General features: G+C 41.5%; 1 protein-coding gene across 1 annotated transcript in view; it reads right to left on the bottom strand.

The window, feature by feature from the left end:
- Nucleotides 1–20,181, bottom strand: part of LOC309567455 (uncharacterized protein) — a gene marked incomplete at its 5' end in the record, with an annotated part of 68,878 nt that overhangs the window by 19,364 nt on the left and 29,333 nt on the right. Inside the window, 10 exons of the mRNA XM_082272844.1 lie at nt 5,559–5,693; nt 6,447–6,481; nt 9,077–9,104; nt 13,487–13,528; nt 13,665–13,736; nt 13,948–13,986; nt 15,046–15,171; nt 16,903–16,926; nt 18,757–18,819; nt 19,829–19,954. Of these exons, the coding sequence (XP_082128970.1) occupies nt 5,559–5,693; nt 6,447–6,481; nt 9,077–9,104; nt 13,487–13,528; nt 13,665–13,736; nt 13,948–13,986; nt 15,046–15,171; nt 16,903–16,926; nt 18,757–18,819; nt 19,829–19,954 (690 nt within the window). The remainder of the gene's footprint in view (nt 1–5,558; nt 5,694–6,446; nt 6,482–9,076; nt 9,105–13,486; nt 13,529–13,664; nt 13,737–13,947; nt 13,987–15,045; nt 15,172–16,902; nt 16,927–18,756; nt 18,820–19,828; nt 19,955–20,181) is intronic.

Consider the following 20,181-nt stretch of genomic DNA (forward strand, 5'->3'; position numbering starts at 1 on the left):
CAAGTTTTTCTAAATTGAGGAAATTAAATAATTTGTTTTTGTTCACAACTTCCATTTTTACTGTCATCAGTATAGTACAGCATACTTTCATCTACCACAGTGACTCTGTACTACTCTGGGGGGTGATCAGAGATATTTTTTTTTATGGTCATTGCTTATACCATAGTAGTTAAAATGGAACTATAGGCAAAACTTTTATTTTTATTTTGGCTAGAGTAAGTTCTAACCTCTGTCAAAAATTTTTTTCACCATCTGTGTCCCATTGCAGAGATTTCACTTCCTGTCCCATAGCCAAACAGGAAGTGAGAGGAAATGCCCCCCCCCCCCCCAGGTCACCAGAACTAGTGTCCCCATTGGAAGATTTTCCATCTATTACTTTTCTGAGGACAACCCATAGTTTACCATTTTCATTAAAAGTAAAAGAAAATCGCAAACAGGACAAATAGAGACTGTGAATCTCCCAAATGGGGACACAGACAGCAATAAAAAACATGTTCTAATCCATCTCCACTCCATCCAAAACTAAACAAAAACTTTTACCTTTAGTTATATGGCTTTCCATTCATGACAGCTTGCTTACTGTTGACATGCAGTGATTGGCTACAGCTAATAACTTGGTACACTGTGCTGTGATTGGCCCAGGGTACTGTGTGATAGTTGTAGGCCAATCGCAGCATCACAACAGTAAGCAAGCTGTTCATGAATGAAAGCCATTCATGAGAGTTTGCTTACATAATATCATGTGATGGCTATGATTGGTCACCAAGCACTGTGATCCACTGTGTCCACTGGACAAAAAGGTCACAGATTCGCACCGCTGCGCTCCCCAAGGGGGCACGCTTGTGTGCATGTGCTGGGTGGCGTACCATTACATCGCCTAGCCTGTCTGTGCCGCCCTTCTGCAGTAAATGTACTGCGGTCGGACGGCAAGTGGTTAAAACAAACAGCTTTTGCAATCCTTAAATACAATAATGAATACATTTCCCTACTATCCTTGAAAAAGGAGATTCGCTAATATTTAGATAATTACCAGGCATCATTACAAATTATTGAGATGATTTGATGGTGAATAGAGTAGTTCTTAAGAGGTTTTAAAGAGGGCATCTATGTCAAACTGGAACAACTATCCCTAAATAGGGGTGGGTGCCTTCTGTGTGTGTGATAGCACTGGACTGATAGAAGTAAATGTTGGTTCTGATGGATCTACAGGAAATTGATTTTAAAAAGAAATCTGCACTAAATGTCTATGTATTCGCTATATTATGGCTGCTGCTGTTCATCACAAAGTGAAAAAATTATAAACTTAATTTGAAACCACAGCGGCTTTGCTGGCTACTTGCTTGTCCTAGAATGTTGGACTGTTTTTTGCACATTGAATGTATATGTTTGTTGCACCATATGCATTTTAATATTAGTTATTGAACAACTAGCACTTTGGTGGTTTTTAGGCACGTTGGGTGCATTGTTTAACTTTTGAGGTTTGACTATTGAGTTTGGGTTTGCGCTGTGGTTTCAAATTTAGTAAATTGATTTTTCCTTCCAAGAAGCAGATCCATAGTTAAAATATAGTATAGGTGGACTCTGTTCTGGTTCTAGGCTGCTACTTCTCTGATAGAGACAAAGAAAGCACCTGTCCCATGATCCAAAGAAAGCAGATTGTAAATTATTGGATGTGTACTGAGAAGTGCCAAGTATAAAAGTTCACTTGAAGAACTTTTTGAAACATTTAATGCTTAAAGCGGTAGTAAACTCATACAAAAAAAAAAAACCTGCACGATAAAGGCATAATGAGCTAGTATGCATCGCATAAGAGCCCCCTTCTACAGATTTCTACTGACGTTTTGATAACATCCAGTGTGCATGAGGCCTTCATCTCAGCTGGCTGTCTTTAGCGTCGTTAGGACAGAACACCTTTGTCTTTACCTCGATGGCATAAGACATAAACTGACCACGGTAGCATGGATCGGCTGCCATGCTACCGTGGTCAGTTTACTTGTAGGAGCGTCATAGGCAGGATCAACCAGGTAAATCGGAGCATCAGCAGCCAGAAAAACCATAGGAGACCTAAGAAATCACATTTAAATAACTTAAAGCGGAGTTCCACCCGAAATTTATACTTACCTCCATCTTCTCGCTCCCGGTCACCTGAAAAACAAATGGATAATCGCAATTTTTTTTTTTTTTCACTTACCTTTTAGAGAAAATATACTCACCTTACTTCCTTCTTCCTCCCCTCGGCGGCCACGGCGATTCGTCACTTCCTGGCTTTTGCAATGATTCCTGGGAGCTGAACGTCATCGCTCCCAGGAATCATTGCGCCTGCACCGACCCCGACGTCAGTTCCGGGCGCGCGCGTCATTCCCTTCTAAACAGCTTCTGGGCATGCCCAGAAGCTGTGGAGGGATGACGCGCGCGACCCGGAAGTGACGTCGGGGCCGGTGCAGTGCATCGTGGGACCGAAGAAGGAGGAAGAGGACCGAAGAGGACGCGGAAGAGGATCGCGCTGGCTTCAAGCTGCCCACACCCGAGATGGCAGCGCTGGAGAAGACAATTTCAAGGTAAGTATTTCTCCTGAAAGGTAAGTGCAACCCGGGACAGATCAGAGGCTAGCCATTGTGGAATGTGCTAGCCCTGACTGTCCCGGGGGTATTTTTATAAAAAAATGTATAACTAGGGTGGAACTCCGCTTTAATAAACATTGCAATGTTTTTTTTTAATTGAACCTTAACAAACACTTTCAGGTGACTTTGCTACCTATGTTAATATAAATGCTAAGATATGTTGCGGACACTAATTAGAAATGATGAAGTGGCTTGGATAAGCCATGATACATTACAGAACAAGTCCAGCTGAATGTGACTAATTACAACAAGATATATTATGACCTGGATAAATGAGAACCTTCACAAACATAAAGGGCAGAGCATTCTTGGGGGGGGGGGGGGGTGATTACTGCCTTTGATGCAGCTAGATACTGTAAGTCTGTATTCCAGAACTATGGTAAGCAGAGGTATCCTACATTACCTACCAAATGAAGCAAAAAGTTTTATAAAGTTTAATAAAAGCCAGAACACCGTAGGCCCAATATACTGTATTTTAAAGAAGTTTTAAAAATGTAAACAATTATTAAATTTTTTAAAAAGTTGCTTTTATTTTGCTTACCAAAAAGACATATGTGACATGCCCTTGCTGTAAAGACCAGCTTGTCTAGTATTTACTACATTAAAGTGGATGTAAACTCTCACATATACCTAGTGAAGTGAACAGGCTCAGATGATACACAGAGATGAAACAAATCTCCCTACATAAGTTTTATTGGTATATCTGCTGTCTTCAGCTTTCTACACTGTTTAGAAAGTAAACATTGTATTACAATTTTTTCTTCCTGTTCTAGCACTGGGTGTGGAGTCTTGGCATACACTGTGTGACCCCCCCCCCCCCTCCACATAGGCAGAGGAAAGAAGAAAAATGCAGAGCTGTGCTGTGAATAGACCAGCTTTCTGCTAATCTATCTCTATGCACCCATCCTGACACAAATTTCCAGTTATCATGCTGATAACAGAGAAACGGAGCAGCAGAAAGACACGGGACAAAGGGCTTTGGACAGCTGAAAAACACCTCCTAAAACCCACTAGTTCTGGGGGGTTTTTCCAGCCAGAAAATGCCCCTGCCAAAAACTGTTGATAACAGCCTGGACACATAGGATAACATGCTGGGGAGTTTACTGGCTACAGAAAAAAGCGTCTGGCGCCAAAAACAGCAGCTGTAAAAACATTGAGTGCATAGGCGTGCGCACAGGGTGTGCCAGGTGTGCCTGGGCACACCTTAACCACTTTACCACCGGAGGATTTTGCTGTCCTCCGTCCAGGCCACTTTTTGCGATTCGGCGCTGTGCGACTTTAACTGACAATTGCGCGGTCGTGCGACGCCGTACCCAAACGAAATTTACGTCCTTTTTTTCCCACAAACAGAGCTTTCTTTTGGTGGTATTTGATCACCTGTGCGATTTTTACTTTTTGCGCTATAAACAAAAAAAGAGCGTTTATTTTGAAAAAATAACAATATTTTTAACATTTTTTTATATGAAATTCCCCCCCAAAAAAATGTAAAAATCAAATATTTTTTAAATTTTTGGCCAATTTGTTTTCTGCTACCCATGTTTGGTAAAAAAAAAATCGCAATAAGCGTATTTTGATTGGTTTGCGCAAAAGTTATTGCGTTTACTAACTAAGGGAAAGATTTTTGTCATTTTTGGTGTTTTTTTTTAACGCGTAATGGCGGTGATCTGCGATTTTTTTTGCGGGACTGTGACATTGAGGCGGACAGATCGGACCCTTGACTGACATTTTTGACACTTTTGGGGGTACCAGTGACATTACTGCAGTAATCAGTGCTATATATATGCACTGTTACTGTAAAAATGACACTGGCAGTGAAGGGGTTAATTTTATTGGAGAGGGAGGGGTTAATGTATGCCTGGTGCTTACTGACGTGTGGGGGGGGGGTGACTTTGTGAGACAGGGACAGATCGGATGTCCAGCTATGCTGAACACTCCGATCTGTCAGTCCCTGTCACTTAGGAGATCCGCCCACTCTGTTTACACAGGCGGGCGGATCTCCTCACTCGATTCCCCGACGATCGGGGCAGAGCAGCGGCGATCGCCGCTGCTCCTCCCCTGGCCCGACTCCCGCTGTGAATGAAAACAGCGGGAGCGCGCCTCCGGCGGTGCGCGAGCGCCGCCTACAGGGGGAGGAGTCCAGCGACGTAGGTCTACGTCGCTGGACGGGATCGTGCCACTTTGCCGCAGTACGCTCAATGTGAGCGGTGGGCAAGTGGTTAATCACCCCTTGTGGTGCAGATTCCCCCTATTTAGAGCCCTGATATTTCACCAAAACTCCCTAACTGGGCTAACAAAAAAATAAAATTGTAAAAAAGAGTAAAAAATAACAATAAAACTACAAACACCGTTCTCTACCCTACTGACACCATCAGTATATACACAGGGATATGCGTTTGGGCTTTGGGGTGCACACCCTAATGCAATAGGCTGCGCACACCTATGATTGAGTGTGCATAAGTCCTTACAGTAAATCTGTCATGAGCGAAGTATGGGGCTGCCATTGCAGGTCTTCTTCTGAAAGTGCTAGATACTAAACTATGTTTGACATAAGTATGTTTCAGTCACAGTCCCGGAACAAGCAAGCTGTAAAGGAGTGTCGGAACTGCTTATACTTGTTCCAGGTCAGCAACTCTAAATAAAAGCCAGGAAACATTTCTCAAAGAAGAGAAATGGAAGGTTAGAAATCAGATGCAATTTTAGAACATAGAATTTTGAAAAAGAAAAAGACAAAATACGATTTGCAAATTAATTTCACCCTTCAGTGACTTGCGCCAGTTATGTATTATTACATGTTTAGCTTTATATGCTAAATATACTGTAAAAACCCACTTGTTTACTATATGCTATATAAACATGATTTTTGCGTAGACCTATTTATTGGATGGAAAAGAGAGCTGACATTTTCCATTTATTTATTTACAGAATGATTGAACCTACTATAATCTTACTCCATCCGACATCAGTCCTAAAGAAGGCAATGACGCCTTGCTTGACATAGACCAAGCTGCCCTCGACCACCTCGTCCCAGGCCTGATACATTTCATCTTTCGTCTCAAACACCCAACTCTGAACCTGTAACAAGAAAGGGCATCTGTGTCACAAACTTAAAAATAAAGGCAACCAATGCAGTGTTAAGAAAAAGGGTCAGTGGACCCATCTGTACTTTGGATATGGCAAAGGACTAGTCACCAGTATTGTTTTGTAGACTTCCTACAGCTGATCTTTTCCCCAATACTGACTTACTAAGCCTTGGTCTGTACTTTGGATCCCACAGGGGTGAGACAGTCATCTTGGTAGAAGCAGGGTTTTGCTTCCTAATGTCATAGATGCCCCCCTCCTTCCAAGTAAGTGATTTTTCCTAATTGGAATCAAAGAGTATAAGGGAAGGTGGAGGAAGCACAGATCTACAGAATGGATGAAGAAGAAGCAGAGTTGTTCCTTAGGTCCTTAGATGCAGGTCCTTAGGTACAGCTTTCTCTCCAGCAAGGAGTACTATATTGACATGATCAAATCTCACTCCTAATCTTATGAGATCAGACTAGAAGTCAGATGTACAGTGCGTTGCAGATATAGCCTGTTGTGATGATGGGTTGAGGGATGTAGGGTGCAATGCTGGCTTGCTTTTCCCTGTTCAATTTCTGATCCTAATGGGATCCCCTTTCCCGACAAAGAAAAAGTACTGCAGTCTAATGGGGGCTGATGCCACATAGGCACTTGATTTGAACAAAGCCAAAAAGCATTGCTGCATCAAAACAAAAGAGAAGTGTAAAGAAGACAGAAGGATTAATGACTCATAACCAAAAATTGAGCAGAGTAGTATACTACCTTCTGAGAATGATTCTTCTGAACTGAAGTAGAGCCTGGTGGACACAAAAAGAGTATTAATATGTGGGTATACACATACCCAGTGTAAAGACAGCAACATTACAAGCAAAGACACCTATCAACTGCAAAAAAATGCTCATTTCTGGAACCCCGGGAAAACTATTTGTGGGTATATACCTACTTCCACATCACCTGTCAAAGATAATTACATATTAAACTTTGTAGAACATTTAAAGCTGAACTCTGAGAATTGGACAAAATATACTCTTGCAGCGAAGTCCCTGTGCACTGCAAGGGTTAAATGCTTATTAGGTCTAAGAGGAGATGAAAATGCTTGATTACTTACCTTACACAATGCTTCAGCCAGCTCTGAAACTGTCCTCCTTTCCCTGGCACTCTGGGCTGAGGGAGGTACCTCAGTGTCATTACATATTGGCACGTACCTGGTCGGAGGCTGGAGTGCTGAGAGGGCTTCCTTTGTGGCAGAGTGCAGAGCACCCCTGAAGGTGATACAGGGGATGCAGTGCCCAAAGAAGCATGGGTTGCCAGCTGTTGTAGCCAGAAGAGCTAAAGGAGATGATCACCAGATAATGGCAGAAACAAGCAGGACAGGTGTCCCTCAGATGTCCCAGGCGTACTTGGCAGCAGGACGAGACAGGAAACAGGATCAGGAGCCAGGCCATGGGTCATGCACGGTTGATCAGTCAGGAGCAAAGGCAGGTAGCAGGAACAGGAACAAGCCAGGATCATACACCGGTAATCAGACAGCAAGGGAGTCAGTAGTACAAGCCAGGGGTCAGAGCCAGGGATGGAGATAAGACAGATCAGAGGCAAGCCGGGTTGATAACAGGGAATCCAAGATCAGAATCCACAGAAGCACAGGAACACAGGTGGGCTGACGATCCTCCAGCAATCTAGTGGGGAGAGCAGCAGTTCTTTATAGGCCAGTAGGCGGCAGAATCAAACAAGTCCTGCGTGCCACTGCACACATACGTGTGTCTATTTTCCGTGCGTGCACCAATGCGCACGGGAGTGCGCAGGATGCAGCCACGTCTAGTATTGCGAATATTGCATGTTCTCCTTCGGCTATTCTCCTGACATATACTGTCTGGGGCTATGAACACTATAATGTACGTGAAGGAGGCTGGAGTATAACCATGGCCCAGGTTGCCCTAAAGAGGACCCTGCCAGAGCGGGGAGTAAGGTAGGTTTTAAGCTGGCTTTACACTGTGCATGTTTTGGCAAATAATGAACCGGCCAAATTTGGTAAGTGAGTGGTCCTGTCACACCTCTCCCACCCAACATCTTTAAACTAAAAATCGAAGGAGCTGAGTGGAAAATTGGCAGCTGGCCTGCAGCCTTTCGACAGGGCTGGCTGTCAATGTATATTAGACACAGTTGGAGATTTATTCGTCTTTTTGGGTTCAGTCTTTAGGCTGAAAAAAATTTTTTTTGTATGGCCAGCTTTACTCCTGATTTTGGCATCTTTAGACTTAATGAACAGCCGGCCCAATAGACGGCCCCAATACAAGGGTAATTTTTGCCTAAATTCCCAGAAATCAGCTTTAACCATACTAAATTTTGCTAACTTGTAACCAGCTGCCTTTTGATGTTAGTATAAAGTTTTAGCTTTTCTGAGAATAATTCTGTTTCTGCATTCTCCTGGCTCCGAGGACACCCTGTGTGTTCTAACAAATGTACGCTTTAAAGACAGTTGTATATGCAGCTCAATAAAGAGCAGGTCTACAAGCACCACCAACTAGTAGTGGCCAGGACCATTCTGTCCACAATAAAGATGAACGCATACAAAGCCAATCTATGCTGCTGGAAATGTACATTTGTTTATGACTGTGTTTAGAATGCAATTTTCTTTGCTGAATAGTACTATTGTAGTACAATTGCTGTCTGGAAAAAAGCTATGGAGAAAAATTGCATCATACAATATAAAAAGATGAACCTAGAAAATCTGGAATGTCGGGGAACTCAACCCCAAATAGGGGAGTTAGCCCACATTATTCTTCTTGAATTTATGACTTTAAAGGCTGCGAGGTTGTAATAGACTGGGAGAGCACACAATATTTTAAATAACATCTTTATTCAAAATATCAAAAAAGATAAAAACAGTATATGTAAAAAAAGTTGTACAACCATAATTCAGGCTCATATGCTTAGATACATTCAGTGTAGATACAGTACTGATAGGTCCATTTGGACCTTGCCAGGACTGTGCCAGACAAGTCTGATCATTGGAGGAGAGTACACTGAGTTCCCAGCATAGCTAGAGAACTGATCACGTTGTGCTCCCCTGCTTAGTATGGTCAGCTTTTAATAGGGAAGCAGAAAGACTGGCAGGAACACCAGGAAGCAATTCCTTTCACACAAAGGAAGCAATACAAAGAGAACAGGATACTTTCTCATACAAGTACATGGTATAGCAGTCACATATCAGGAATATGAAGTGTTGGGGTAACAAACACTTTAATTGGTAGAGCATGGGGATTTTAAAGACAGAAATGTCTGCTCTATTGGGCTCCAGTGGCTATTTTGATGTAAGGAACATTTTTAGTAGGCATTGGCTTTTGCATCTAGTGAAATAAAAAAATGCAAAACTGGCTTTAGTGAGCCTTTACCTGTGTCTTTGTGTTCTCCTTCAGGAACCTGTTTTGAGGAAAAAGAGCAAAAGTTGGAATCCAAAGCTGCTACCTTTATGTACAGGTTATAAAATAAATGTCTATGCTAGGGTGTGAAAGGACAATTACTGTGCAGGCATAAATAGTCAACACAGTTCTTATTTGATCAAAGTCATTAAAGTTGAATCAGATTTTTTATTAACGGGATCGCATTAGGAAAGTGTTTCTGTTTCTGAGTTATGTGATGGTCTAATGTCTATGAAGCAATGTAGAACAACCCTGACGAAGGATCCTTGGGAGACAAATAATTGGGTAAATTAGAAAATCTTGCCCTATAACTACTGCTTCCCATATAAGTCAGGACTGAAACCAGGCACGTGCTCCTCTTCTCATCTGATCGGAAGGGTCCTATTCTTGCCCACAGAAAGCATGTTTGGAACTTCAGTTTAAGTCAGAAGCTAGGCCAAAAGACATTTCAAGACGTGAGTCTTGGAGTCTTGGAGTGAGCATACATAAAAATGAACATTTACATATGCTTATGTCTCCTATTTCTGTCTTAGTGAGCCATCATTCTGTAAATCCAGCTTCATATGTGATAAAAGCAGGATGTTTCTCCAGCTCAGAAAGACAATTTATTTTTTGTGATCATTTTGTTAAAATAGAATTTGTGATAAAAAGTACAGGGAGGGGAAAAAAGTATATGATCCCCTGCTAATTTTGTACATTTGCCCTCTGACAAGAAATGATCAGTCTATAATTTTAATGGGAGGTTTATTTTAACAGTGAGAGATAGAATAACAAATAAAAAAAAAAAAAAAGAAAATCCAGAAAAGCATTTAAAAAAGTTATAAATTGATTTGCATTTTAATGAGTGAAATACGTATTTGATCCCCTATCAATCAGCAAGATTTCTGGCCCTCATTCCCCCTTCTATACAGGTAATGAGATGAGATTAGGAGCACTCTCTTAAAGCTGTTGTATCCCCTGTGTAAACCCCCCCCCCCCCCAAAAAAAGCCTGCAGGACAATGGCATAATGTGCTAGTATGCATTGCATACTAGCACATTTTGAAATACTTACCTTACAACGAAGCCCCCACATGGTCGCCCAGACACCGCTGAGGGAGCTGACATGTTCCCTTGGCGACTCTTCCGGGTTTGGCGCTGTGAGAGGCCGGAGTCGCGATGACTTCATTCTCGCGCATGCGTGCGGGAGTTCACTTTCCGGCAAGGAGCTCTGAAGGTCCGGCAAGACACGCCGAGCCTTCAGAGCGTATGCGCCGCTGGTGTCAGCGGCTGCATGCAGGGTGAATATCTCCTAAACCGTGCAGGTTTAGGAGATATTAATTTTACCTACGGGTAAGCCTTATTATAGGCTTACCTGTATTTAAAAATTAAGAAGTGGAGTATACTGCCGCTTTAAAGGGAGTGCTCCTAATTTCAGCTTGTTGATGGTATAAAAGACACCTGTCCATAGAAGCAATCAATCAGATTCCAATCTCTCCACCATGGCCAAGACTAAAGAGCTGTCCAACGATGTCAGGGACAAGATTGTAGACCTATACAAGGATGGAATGGGCTACAAGACCATCGCCAAGCAGCTTGTTGAGAGGGTGACAACAGTTGGTGCAATTATTCACAAATGGAAGAAACACAAAACACCTGTCACTCTCAGTCAGTATGGGGCTCCATGAAAGATCTCACCTTGTGGAGTTTCAATGATCATGAGAACGGTGAGGAATCAGCCCATAACTACACGGGAGAATCTTGTCATTATTCTCAAGGCAGCTGGGACCATAGTCACCAAGAAAACAATTGGTAACACACTACGCCATAAGGACTGAAATCCTGCAGCACCCGCAAGGTCCCCCGCTCAGGAAAACACATGTACAAGTTTGCTAATGAACATCTGAATGATTCATAGGAGAACTGGGTGAAAGTGTTGTGGTCAGATTAGACCAAAATCAAGCTCTTCGGCATCAACTCAACTCGCCGTGTTTGGAGGAGGAGGAATGCTGCCTATGACCCCAAAAACACCACCTCCACCATCAAATATGGAGGTGGAAACATTACATTTTGCGGGTGTTTTTCTGCTAAGGGATAGGACAACTTCATCATATCAAAGGGATGATGGGGCCATGTACCGTCAAATCTTGGGTGAGGACCTCCTTCCCTCAGCAAGGGCATTGAAAATGGGTCGTGGATGGGTATTCCAGCATGACAATGACCCAAAACACACAGCCTAGGCAACAAAGGAATGGCTCAAGAAGAAGCGCATTAGGGTCATGGAGTGGCCTAGCCAGTCTCCAGACTTTAATCCCAAAATACAGTATGTAAGGGAGCTGAAGGTCTGAGTAACCAAATGTCAGCCTTGAAACCTTAATGATTTAGAGAGGATCCGCAAAGAGGAGTGGGACAAAATCCCTCCTGAGATGTGTGCAAACCTGGGGGCAAACTACAAGAAACGTCTGACTACTGTGATTGCCAACAAGGGTTTTGCCACCAAGTACGAAGTCATATTTTGCGAAGGTGTCAAATACTTATTTCACGCATTAAAATGCAAATCAATTTATAACTTTTTTGGAATGCGTTTTTCTGCATGTTTTTGTTGTTCTGTCTCTCACTGTTAAAATGTAAAGCCTATGATAACTTTTTCCAGCACGAAGCCTCATAAATAACCACATCCAGTTATGAAAGTGGTTATTTATTTTTGTTCATTCAAATAGATATTTCAGCAATGTCCTTTTCAAGCTGGTATTCATGCCATTTTAGCATTTTGCTAAAGTGTCTCCAATATGACAAATATTTGCTTTGTGATTTCTGCTTTGTTCAGTGCACAGTTCGATTTTTAATTTATTTTCACACACTCCTGACAAAGCTCCTTTAGGAGTGAAATATGTTGAGCTGGTTTTGACAATGCACCTTTTTGCTTTTTTTCTTTCCTTTTTTGGGGGGTACACATCGCTTTTGTAGGAGGGTGACCTAGCACTCCATTTGTTCCTCTAGTTAGTGGCTGAGCTAGTTCAAGATAGACTCACTTGCCTTTACCTCTTTTGGCTTTATACCCCTTTTTTTTGGGTGGGGGACTGTTGAAGGAGAGTAATCTGTGATTTTATTGACCATCCAAACAGTCTTTTAACCCCATTGTTTGCTTGCATTCCCCCTGCAGTATTGGAATATGTTATTGGGACTGGTTAAGCAGGGGTGGATTTGATGCGACTACCACCACAGTGAACAGGGAGCCCAAGCTGTGCAAGGCTGCAGAGGGGTCGCTATATTGATATTCATAGGATATAGCCAAGAGGTTCTTTCCTGTGGTGTCCAGTTTTTCTTATGTGGGAGAGATTTTTATTTGTCACAGTATAGAGACACCACATCTTTGATCTTGCCGAGTCTCTTCTTGTATAGTGACACATTTTTGGGTGGGAGAGATTCTCCCAGGTTTTTGAAGGTCCTTGGAGGTTTAAAGGTCCCTGTCTTAAAGTGGAGTTCCACCCTAATTTTAAACTTTAGTTATTCCAGCAGTGATAGGTATGGGTAATAAGAATTGGGCAATACAAATTTTTTTTTGGGTCCCTTACCTTATTTTTGAGTAAATTGGTAATACTTCCTCCTTCTGGGGGCGCGACCCCGGATGTCACTTCCGGCTTTGTATTGCGTCCTGGGAGATGTTTGTCATCAATCCCAGGAGGCAATGGGCATCGACGGCCGCTCCTCTCTATTGCCGATCGCAATCTACAGCGCATGCGTGAGATTGCCAGGTGCATTCTGGGTAGCCAGCTTGCACTGGAATCAGGAAGAAGGACACAGCAGCTTCCACAGCAGCTTCAGATGCCCACAATGGAGATGGCCGCGCTCTGCTAACTTTTTTAAAAGTAAGAATTTGTATACCATAAAATACTGTACTAGTTATAGATATGAAAATAGTGGTCATGTACATCGCTATGTATTATTATTAAAGGGGTATTGTTAATTAAAAAAGGTATTTTCGGCTGGAACTCCACTTCAAGAGTATTAAACACACACATACAACAGTCCAACCATTTATTAAAGTCCCAACAAACGTTTGCCCATTTGCCCTCCCTGTGGTATTGGTGTGGGTGTATGTGCATCCCCGTTTTTGTTTTAGTATATCTTGTATGGATGGACAGATCCTTAAATGTTATATTCAGAGCTCAAATCTGTGTCCTGTAAGGATCCCTTACGGCTTTAAATATCTAGCACAGAAAAAGTAGTTGGGGCAGTTTGTACCCAATTACTAAATATACCAAATATTTACTCTTTTAGGAACATTATAGATTTCAGATACAGTATCTTTGGCCTGACCCTCTTTGTTAAATGACATTGTATTATATATAGCTGTGTTAGCCTGTTACCCAGATTCTAACATGTCACCTATAGTTCAACCTTACCGTCTGCTTGCAGTGCGGGCGAGGGGGGACAGGGAACACTCTCTGCAGAGAAATAGAGCAATACAGATATTTTAAGTATCAATGTCCATTAAGATCTTTTAATGCACAACAGAATAATGCTTTGCATATGAGCAATCAAATTTGCACCTCAAATGGTCTTTATTGGAATAGCACTTACATTGAGGTATACGACTCCTGGAGGGCCAGGAAGACCAGGGGGTCCAGGGGGGCCAGGATTTCCAGGAAGACCCTGTTAGGAAAGTCAACAAACAAAGTGCTGGTTATTGACTTGTAGAGAAGAACAAAAATGCATCTTATATATATCCTAAAAAGTTCTACTACTGTCTAATGCTGGTCATAGATGTTTACATGCATTTAGAGTGTCTAACCAGATCCTGGACACACAAAATTCTATTTTCCTCTCATTCCAAATACATATTTGTTTATAAAAATTAACTCACCGAATAGACCAGAGATCCATACAACTCAGATTTATCATTCTAAAAAAAGGAAAAGGTTACACAATTATATATAGTACGTGAACAGTTGACTTAGGGAAATATTTAATGAGGAGCAAATGACGGGTTAGGCATATATATTTGCTGTTGGGTTGTTCCCTGTTGTTAAAAAAATCACATGTACATATGTGCCCATACCACCGGTATCCAAAGAAAGCAATGCCAAATATATTGATTTTGTTGGTGGATGACTTTTAAGGGAAGTGGTGCAGAGTATGGTGTTTAAACCGCTAGTTGAAAAACATTTTAAAACCACCACCAACCTAAACCTTTGTTACATTTTGGATAAAGTGTGGAGGGGATAAAACTTTTGTCAAATTTTTATTTCATCAGTTGAAAGGGGAAGTGATAGAACCTCGTCCAAGTTATTATTATCCTTTCCCAGTGACAACTGCTCCCCTCATTTCTGGTCTTTCACATGGACAGGAAGTGAGTAGATATCGCTCCAATGCGGACATAGAAAAGAAGGTGACAGTCTTTACTCCTCCAAAATAGCTGCAATTGGACTATATCCACCAGATGGAGCAACTTAATGACTTTCAACTCATTTATAAGGTTCCACATTGCAAAATAATACTACTCCCACTGAATCATGAACCATAAAAACATCATCAATCAGTCCTGAAAAGGGTACATGTTGGCTTCTCTTTGGGCTGGAACATTAAATGGATCTGCTTTACTTGTCTCCTGCCACTTTCTTCTGATATGCCGATTCCTTGACTTTAATCATGTCTGAGCTGATTAGTTGTAACAACAATTAAGAGGAGTTCTGACTTCACTCTTACTTTTGTAGCAGCATAGTTGGTCTGAGTCAGAGACTCCGACTGCATTGAAACCAGGGGATCAGCTAAAAACAAGGCAACTAATGAATTGATTTTATTTACTAAGGTCAATGTTTTCTCCTTTCAAAACCATATTTTGCTTTTCAATTAGCCTGGTAGTTCCTTTAATATTCCTTTAATATGTAACCAATGGTCCATTATCATATTATATTTAATGTTTATAACCAGAAATACTATAAGTGTGCTGGAGCATACTAACCTGGTATTTGGGAGAGAGGTTTGTACCCGTTGTGCTGGGAGGCCCAGGAGGACCTGGTGGACCTGGTGGTCCTGCAGGACCAGGAGGGCCTGAGATCACACTTTTTCCATTACAGACACCACAACCCTTTAAAAAAAAAATAAAAGCAAAATGGGTAAATAGTAATATAACAAGCATTTAATGCATCAGTGTCCAATATCTACTCCAAATTACATTCTTACTTAAGCCTCGTACACACACGTCGAAAATCGTCAGGGAATTTTCGTCCGACGAGCGATCTGCCGATTTTCGGCTTGTTAGTATGATGCTTCCGAAAACCGACTCCGACTTTTCGGCCGAAAAAAATCTGGTGTGCAGGCTATAAAAATCTTTTGTCTGCCGTCAAAACACGGCCGATTTTCGTCCAGTCAGTACAGATTTCGACAGGGAAAAATCTAATGAGCAAGTCTGGGCATGCTCAGTGAAGAAAGAACACAAAGAAAGCAAACCAACACATGACATCACTTCTGAAGTAGAATTTTGTCGGGCGAGAAAATTTGTGTGTAGTGTAGGCACATTCCAACCAACAAAACACCACTCTGGACAAAAGACGGACGATCGGTCGGCCGATAATCGTTGCGTGTGTACTAGGCTTTAGTCTAGCGATACATGCATAGATTTCTCTCGTTCAAGCCAAAGGGCTGAATGAGAGAAATTGAATAGATTCCTCTATCCCTGCCAGAGATCATTAATGGAGGAATCTCTGCTGATGGATATTCAAGCAGCCATGAAATCCATGTCTGATTGAATACCGGAACATTGACTGCAACAGTAACAGTTTAGTTGGCAATTTTTCAGCCTACTCCTTCAACTTCAAGAGAAGTTTGTCGAGCTGGGGTTTGCCAACCGGCTCAAATTTTCCCCAACTCAGTAGTTAATTGACAAACATTTGAGCCAGCCTAAATGCCAACTGAGATATAACCAGTTACAGAATTAGCCATATAGAGAATTTATTTTTTTATGGAGTATAAAACATCAGTTTTGAAATCATGACTGACTGACAATACAGAAAGAAAATTAAGAACACATCTTGCATTTAGGCAAACCTGTAGGCCAGTAAATGTTTCTAAATTGAACCTCAGGAACCTCCAGGTGTCTGCATGTAGGAGTTGACCCCTTTAGAAATCCTAAAATCTCCAGGCATTTTGCTGAAAAGAAACTCCAGCACACCTCTTCTGCCTTCCTGCACCCACTTTATGGTTGCTTACCAAGACTGCTTGTTATAATGATGGGCAAAAGGTACATGGATTGAGAAGAAGCTTGCTAAAGCCAGCACCAATAGCACCCATATTAGCATGGCAGAGTACTCCAGGTTTTGGGGAGTCCCAGGGCATTCTTCAAGATCATCATAATATGGTTAATATTGGTGTAACCAACTGTAGGTTCCTCCAACCTGTAATTGGTGGCAATTCAAACGTATTTATGAGCCAACAGGTAACTGTGGAAGCGACTGGTTGCATCAGACATAAAAAATATACAATCCTGCATACTGCCTTTTTGATTAATTGGATCCTTGTCTGTGGAAGTGGTACCAACTACCTCATCAATACAGCCAATATATTGTAGGTGTCTGGCTAGAGTGACTACTTGTGCTCAGTGAGTCATGATGGCCTGAGCTTAGCCATAGATTTGCAATGCAAAGAAGAGCAGTAAAGCAAAATCACTGTGTAAGCACAGCTAAATGGGAGCAGCAGCAGCTTTAAAGCAGGCCTATCAAGTGCATAATAGACACTAACCATAGTGGATTAAAAAGGAAAAGCAACGCTCACATCCTCCAATGTGGTTAAGCCCCATAGAAGTAAAAAGCTATATACAAACCTCTCCTGGATCTCCCTTTTCTCCCTGAAACAGAGATATATAAAAAGTGATGATCAGCATAGTAAATATATCATAATAGTTGCTGCCATGTATATTTTGCAGCCTCGCACTTGTATAATAATATGTAGAAGGCATGTCCAATCTAAATAATGTAATTTATTTATGATTCTGACTTGAGATGCTGCACATTTATGTGTATGTATGCAGGTATATACAAATTCTTTTATTTTCTATTTTATTTTCAATTTATTTTATAAGAATTATGCACTGAGTATACAAAACATTTTTAGTATATACTAGTTACCATGATGTCTAAAGGTGTGTGTACAAAACCCCCGTCCATTACTGGGCTTACATGCTGATGACATTGAGATAGACAGTTATATACTGTAACCCAGTCACAGGTAGTGATAAAAGAGGCTGCAGCAAGACATTTACATCTACTGAGTGAAGTAAGCCAAATAAATTTGGGCTCCTTCACTAGGGCAGCTGAGGGGGGGGGGGGGGCAGCTGGGGGGTTAAAAACCGGACTCTGATTGGGTCCTGTTCTGTGGCGGTCTGGCCTACCGAATGTGTCATGTCATTTAAAGCGGTTGTAAACCCTTACATATACCCAGGGAAGTGACTTGCCTCATGTGATACACAGGGATTAAACAAATCCTCCTGTATAAGTTGTACCTGTTTATCTGCAGTATTCTCTTCTTTACATCCATTAACAGTGATGAATTAAACGCTTTTCTAAGAGTTAAAAAAGGAGGCGGAGATCTGAAGTTATACTCTGCAGAGCTGAGTGAGGAGATCTCTGAGAGCGGATTGGAGAGAAGGTACATTCCCTCCTTTCCACACAGCACACAGAAACAAAGCTGAGCCTGTCAATTTGCTGGAGGTCCCTCCCCATCACCATTTTTCTCTTGGTGTCAGGAAAATGTATTTTGATTCATGCTGATAGCAGAGGGACAAGGCAGCAGACAGAAATGACACTTAGTGCTCTTAATTGAGACAAGTACACACTATAGAGGGACATGCTTTGTTCATATTTCAAGTCTGAGTTTTACAACCACTTTCATTTTTGCTGTAGCCCCAAAGTAAATGGCATCGTGGTGCAAATGCCCTGCAGCCATGTGCCATGCACCCAGTGCTGTGGATAGGCATTTTGAGGGTTAAAGCAGACAATGAGAAAGCATCATAATGCCTCCTCTGCCATCTGTCTAATGCCCCTGAAAAGTGATCCACCATGGATTACTTTTCAGATAGACGTTGGTATAGCAGCACATGCAAACAAAAGGTCAAAAGAACAAGGTCTGTCACATTATGTGTAGCTCTGTTGCCTGTGTGCTTCAACAACCCCCATTACTTGGAAGGTGTAAAACCCCACCACATAATCTATTCTTGTTTCTGCCAAGTTCTTCTTACACTTTGACCATAAACAGAAAAAAAGCATTTATCCTGTTACACTCCGGTGACTCCCACTAATCTTGGGTGCCAATGTCAGGAGAGCCCATCCTGGCTCAGAGCAAACACATGGAAAAAAGAAAGATAAGACACTGCCCTTCTGGACATGTAGCCCAAGCGTAGAAGGTGAAAGTGGCTTCAGCCTCTATGACTAAGCCCTTTGGGCAGGCCGAAACATGTCGGAAGAGTGGCCAAGGAGGTGCCAGGCTGAAGCCATTTTCTCCTTGTATACTTGAGCTGCTTGCTTAGAAGTACGGTGTTTTATCTTTATTCTTTCTAATTATATTTTTATGATTCCTGAGTCTATATTGAAACAAATCGTCAGCTAAAGCCACAATTTAAGATTCTGTATTAATTGTATTACAACCCCATTAACTAAGACATAACAAAATGAGGTTTTACCTTTGGTCCTGCAGGGCCAGGGACCACTACATGTTCTGCAGGAGATGCAGGAGTAACATCCCCCTGTAAAGATATTGAGAATAAATAATGTTTAATTATATTGAGCAAGCCAGAATTCTCAGTGATTTATTAAAAAGCATACTTGAAGTGAATATTTAATAACATAACTTTCTTGGCATGACAGTGCTTGATGAACAGAGGTGATCTTCACTTCACTTTTAGTAAATCAGGTGCAATGGTGGAAATACTGTATTTGATGCTTATCTGTTAATGCCTGACACATAAGCAATTATGCTGCCATTGCATGTACAGTACTGGTGAAGAGACCTGATACTAGAAGAGAGAATTCCAATCATATTAGGTATATCCTCCTTTGTTGGGTAATGGGTTTGTACCTTTCTGAAGACAGTTGGACCTTTAAAAATATGTAAACAAATGCTTTGTACCATGTTTTAAAATATTTGTCTATAAGTTTTTTTTTAAAACAAATAAATTAATATTACAGTGTGTATCCATGACTTCTACGCTTTTTAAAAAAATGATTTATTATGATGTATGTATGTATGTGTGTATATATATATATATATATATATATATATATATATATGTATATAAATATATTAAAAGTACAGTAAAACTGTAGGAAAGGGCACTGGGGGGGCAAACTAATGTGAATTTATTTTGTTTTGCAATGTATCAGTGTGTTTGGTGTGTTTTACTGTTTAAATTTGCCGCCGGTTCCACCCTCCTGCGAGCGTCACGTCGCAGGAGACAGAAGCCGGGGCACAGAGCATCGGGAGGAAGATCAGCCGCCGCACACCGCCGGGATACATCGCTGGATCCCGTGGACAAGGTGAGTACCCTCTCTTACAGGATCCAGCGATCTTCCTAGTGGTACCCCGAGTGTGGCTCGGGGTTACCGCTTTTGGCACTGAAATTTAACCCCGAGCCACATTCGGGAATACCGCTAGGAAGGTTAAAAAAAAAATAATAAAAATATAAAAACTGCATAACATATAAAGTGTATATTTTTTACTGAATAAAATAAAGAGTGTATGTATATAGTACTCACCTTGCAGCATGTGAGGTCCACCCGCCCTGGTAGCCCTGGTAGTCCTGGATGACCTTGTTCCCCCTTTTCACCAGGTAGTCCTCTGATTCCTGAAAGACCAACTTCCCCCATGTCCCCCTTTTCTCCCTGTGGAATAAATGTAAAAACATTTTATGATTATTAAACTAAACCTTTCTGGAGACCATGGACTATATTTAGTATTAGGTGGCCTATTGTTTTTGTTAAAAGAAGAAAATGTTTTTGTAAAAAGAAAGTCCTGAACCTGCATGGTCTTCACTAAAACAGCAATATAAAACATTCCATTAAGTGCCAGTTCACACTGATCCGACTTGTCAACAAGTAGCTTCCAATGC

The sequence above is a fragment of the Pelophylax lessonae genome, assembly GCF_965119305.1.
Source record: "Pelophylax lessonae genome assembly, chromosome: 11".
Lineage (NCBI taxonomy): Eukaryota > Metazoa > Chordata > Amphibia > Anura > Ranidae > Pelophylax > Pelophylax lessonae.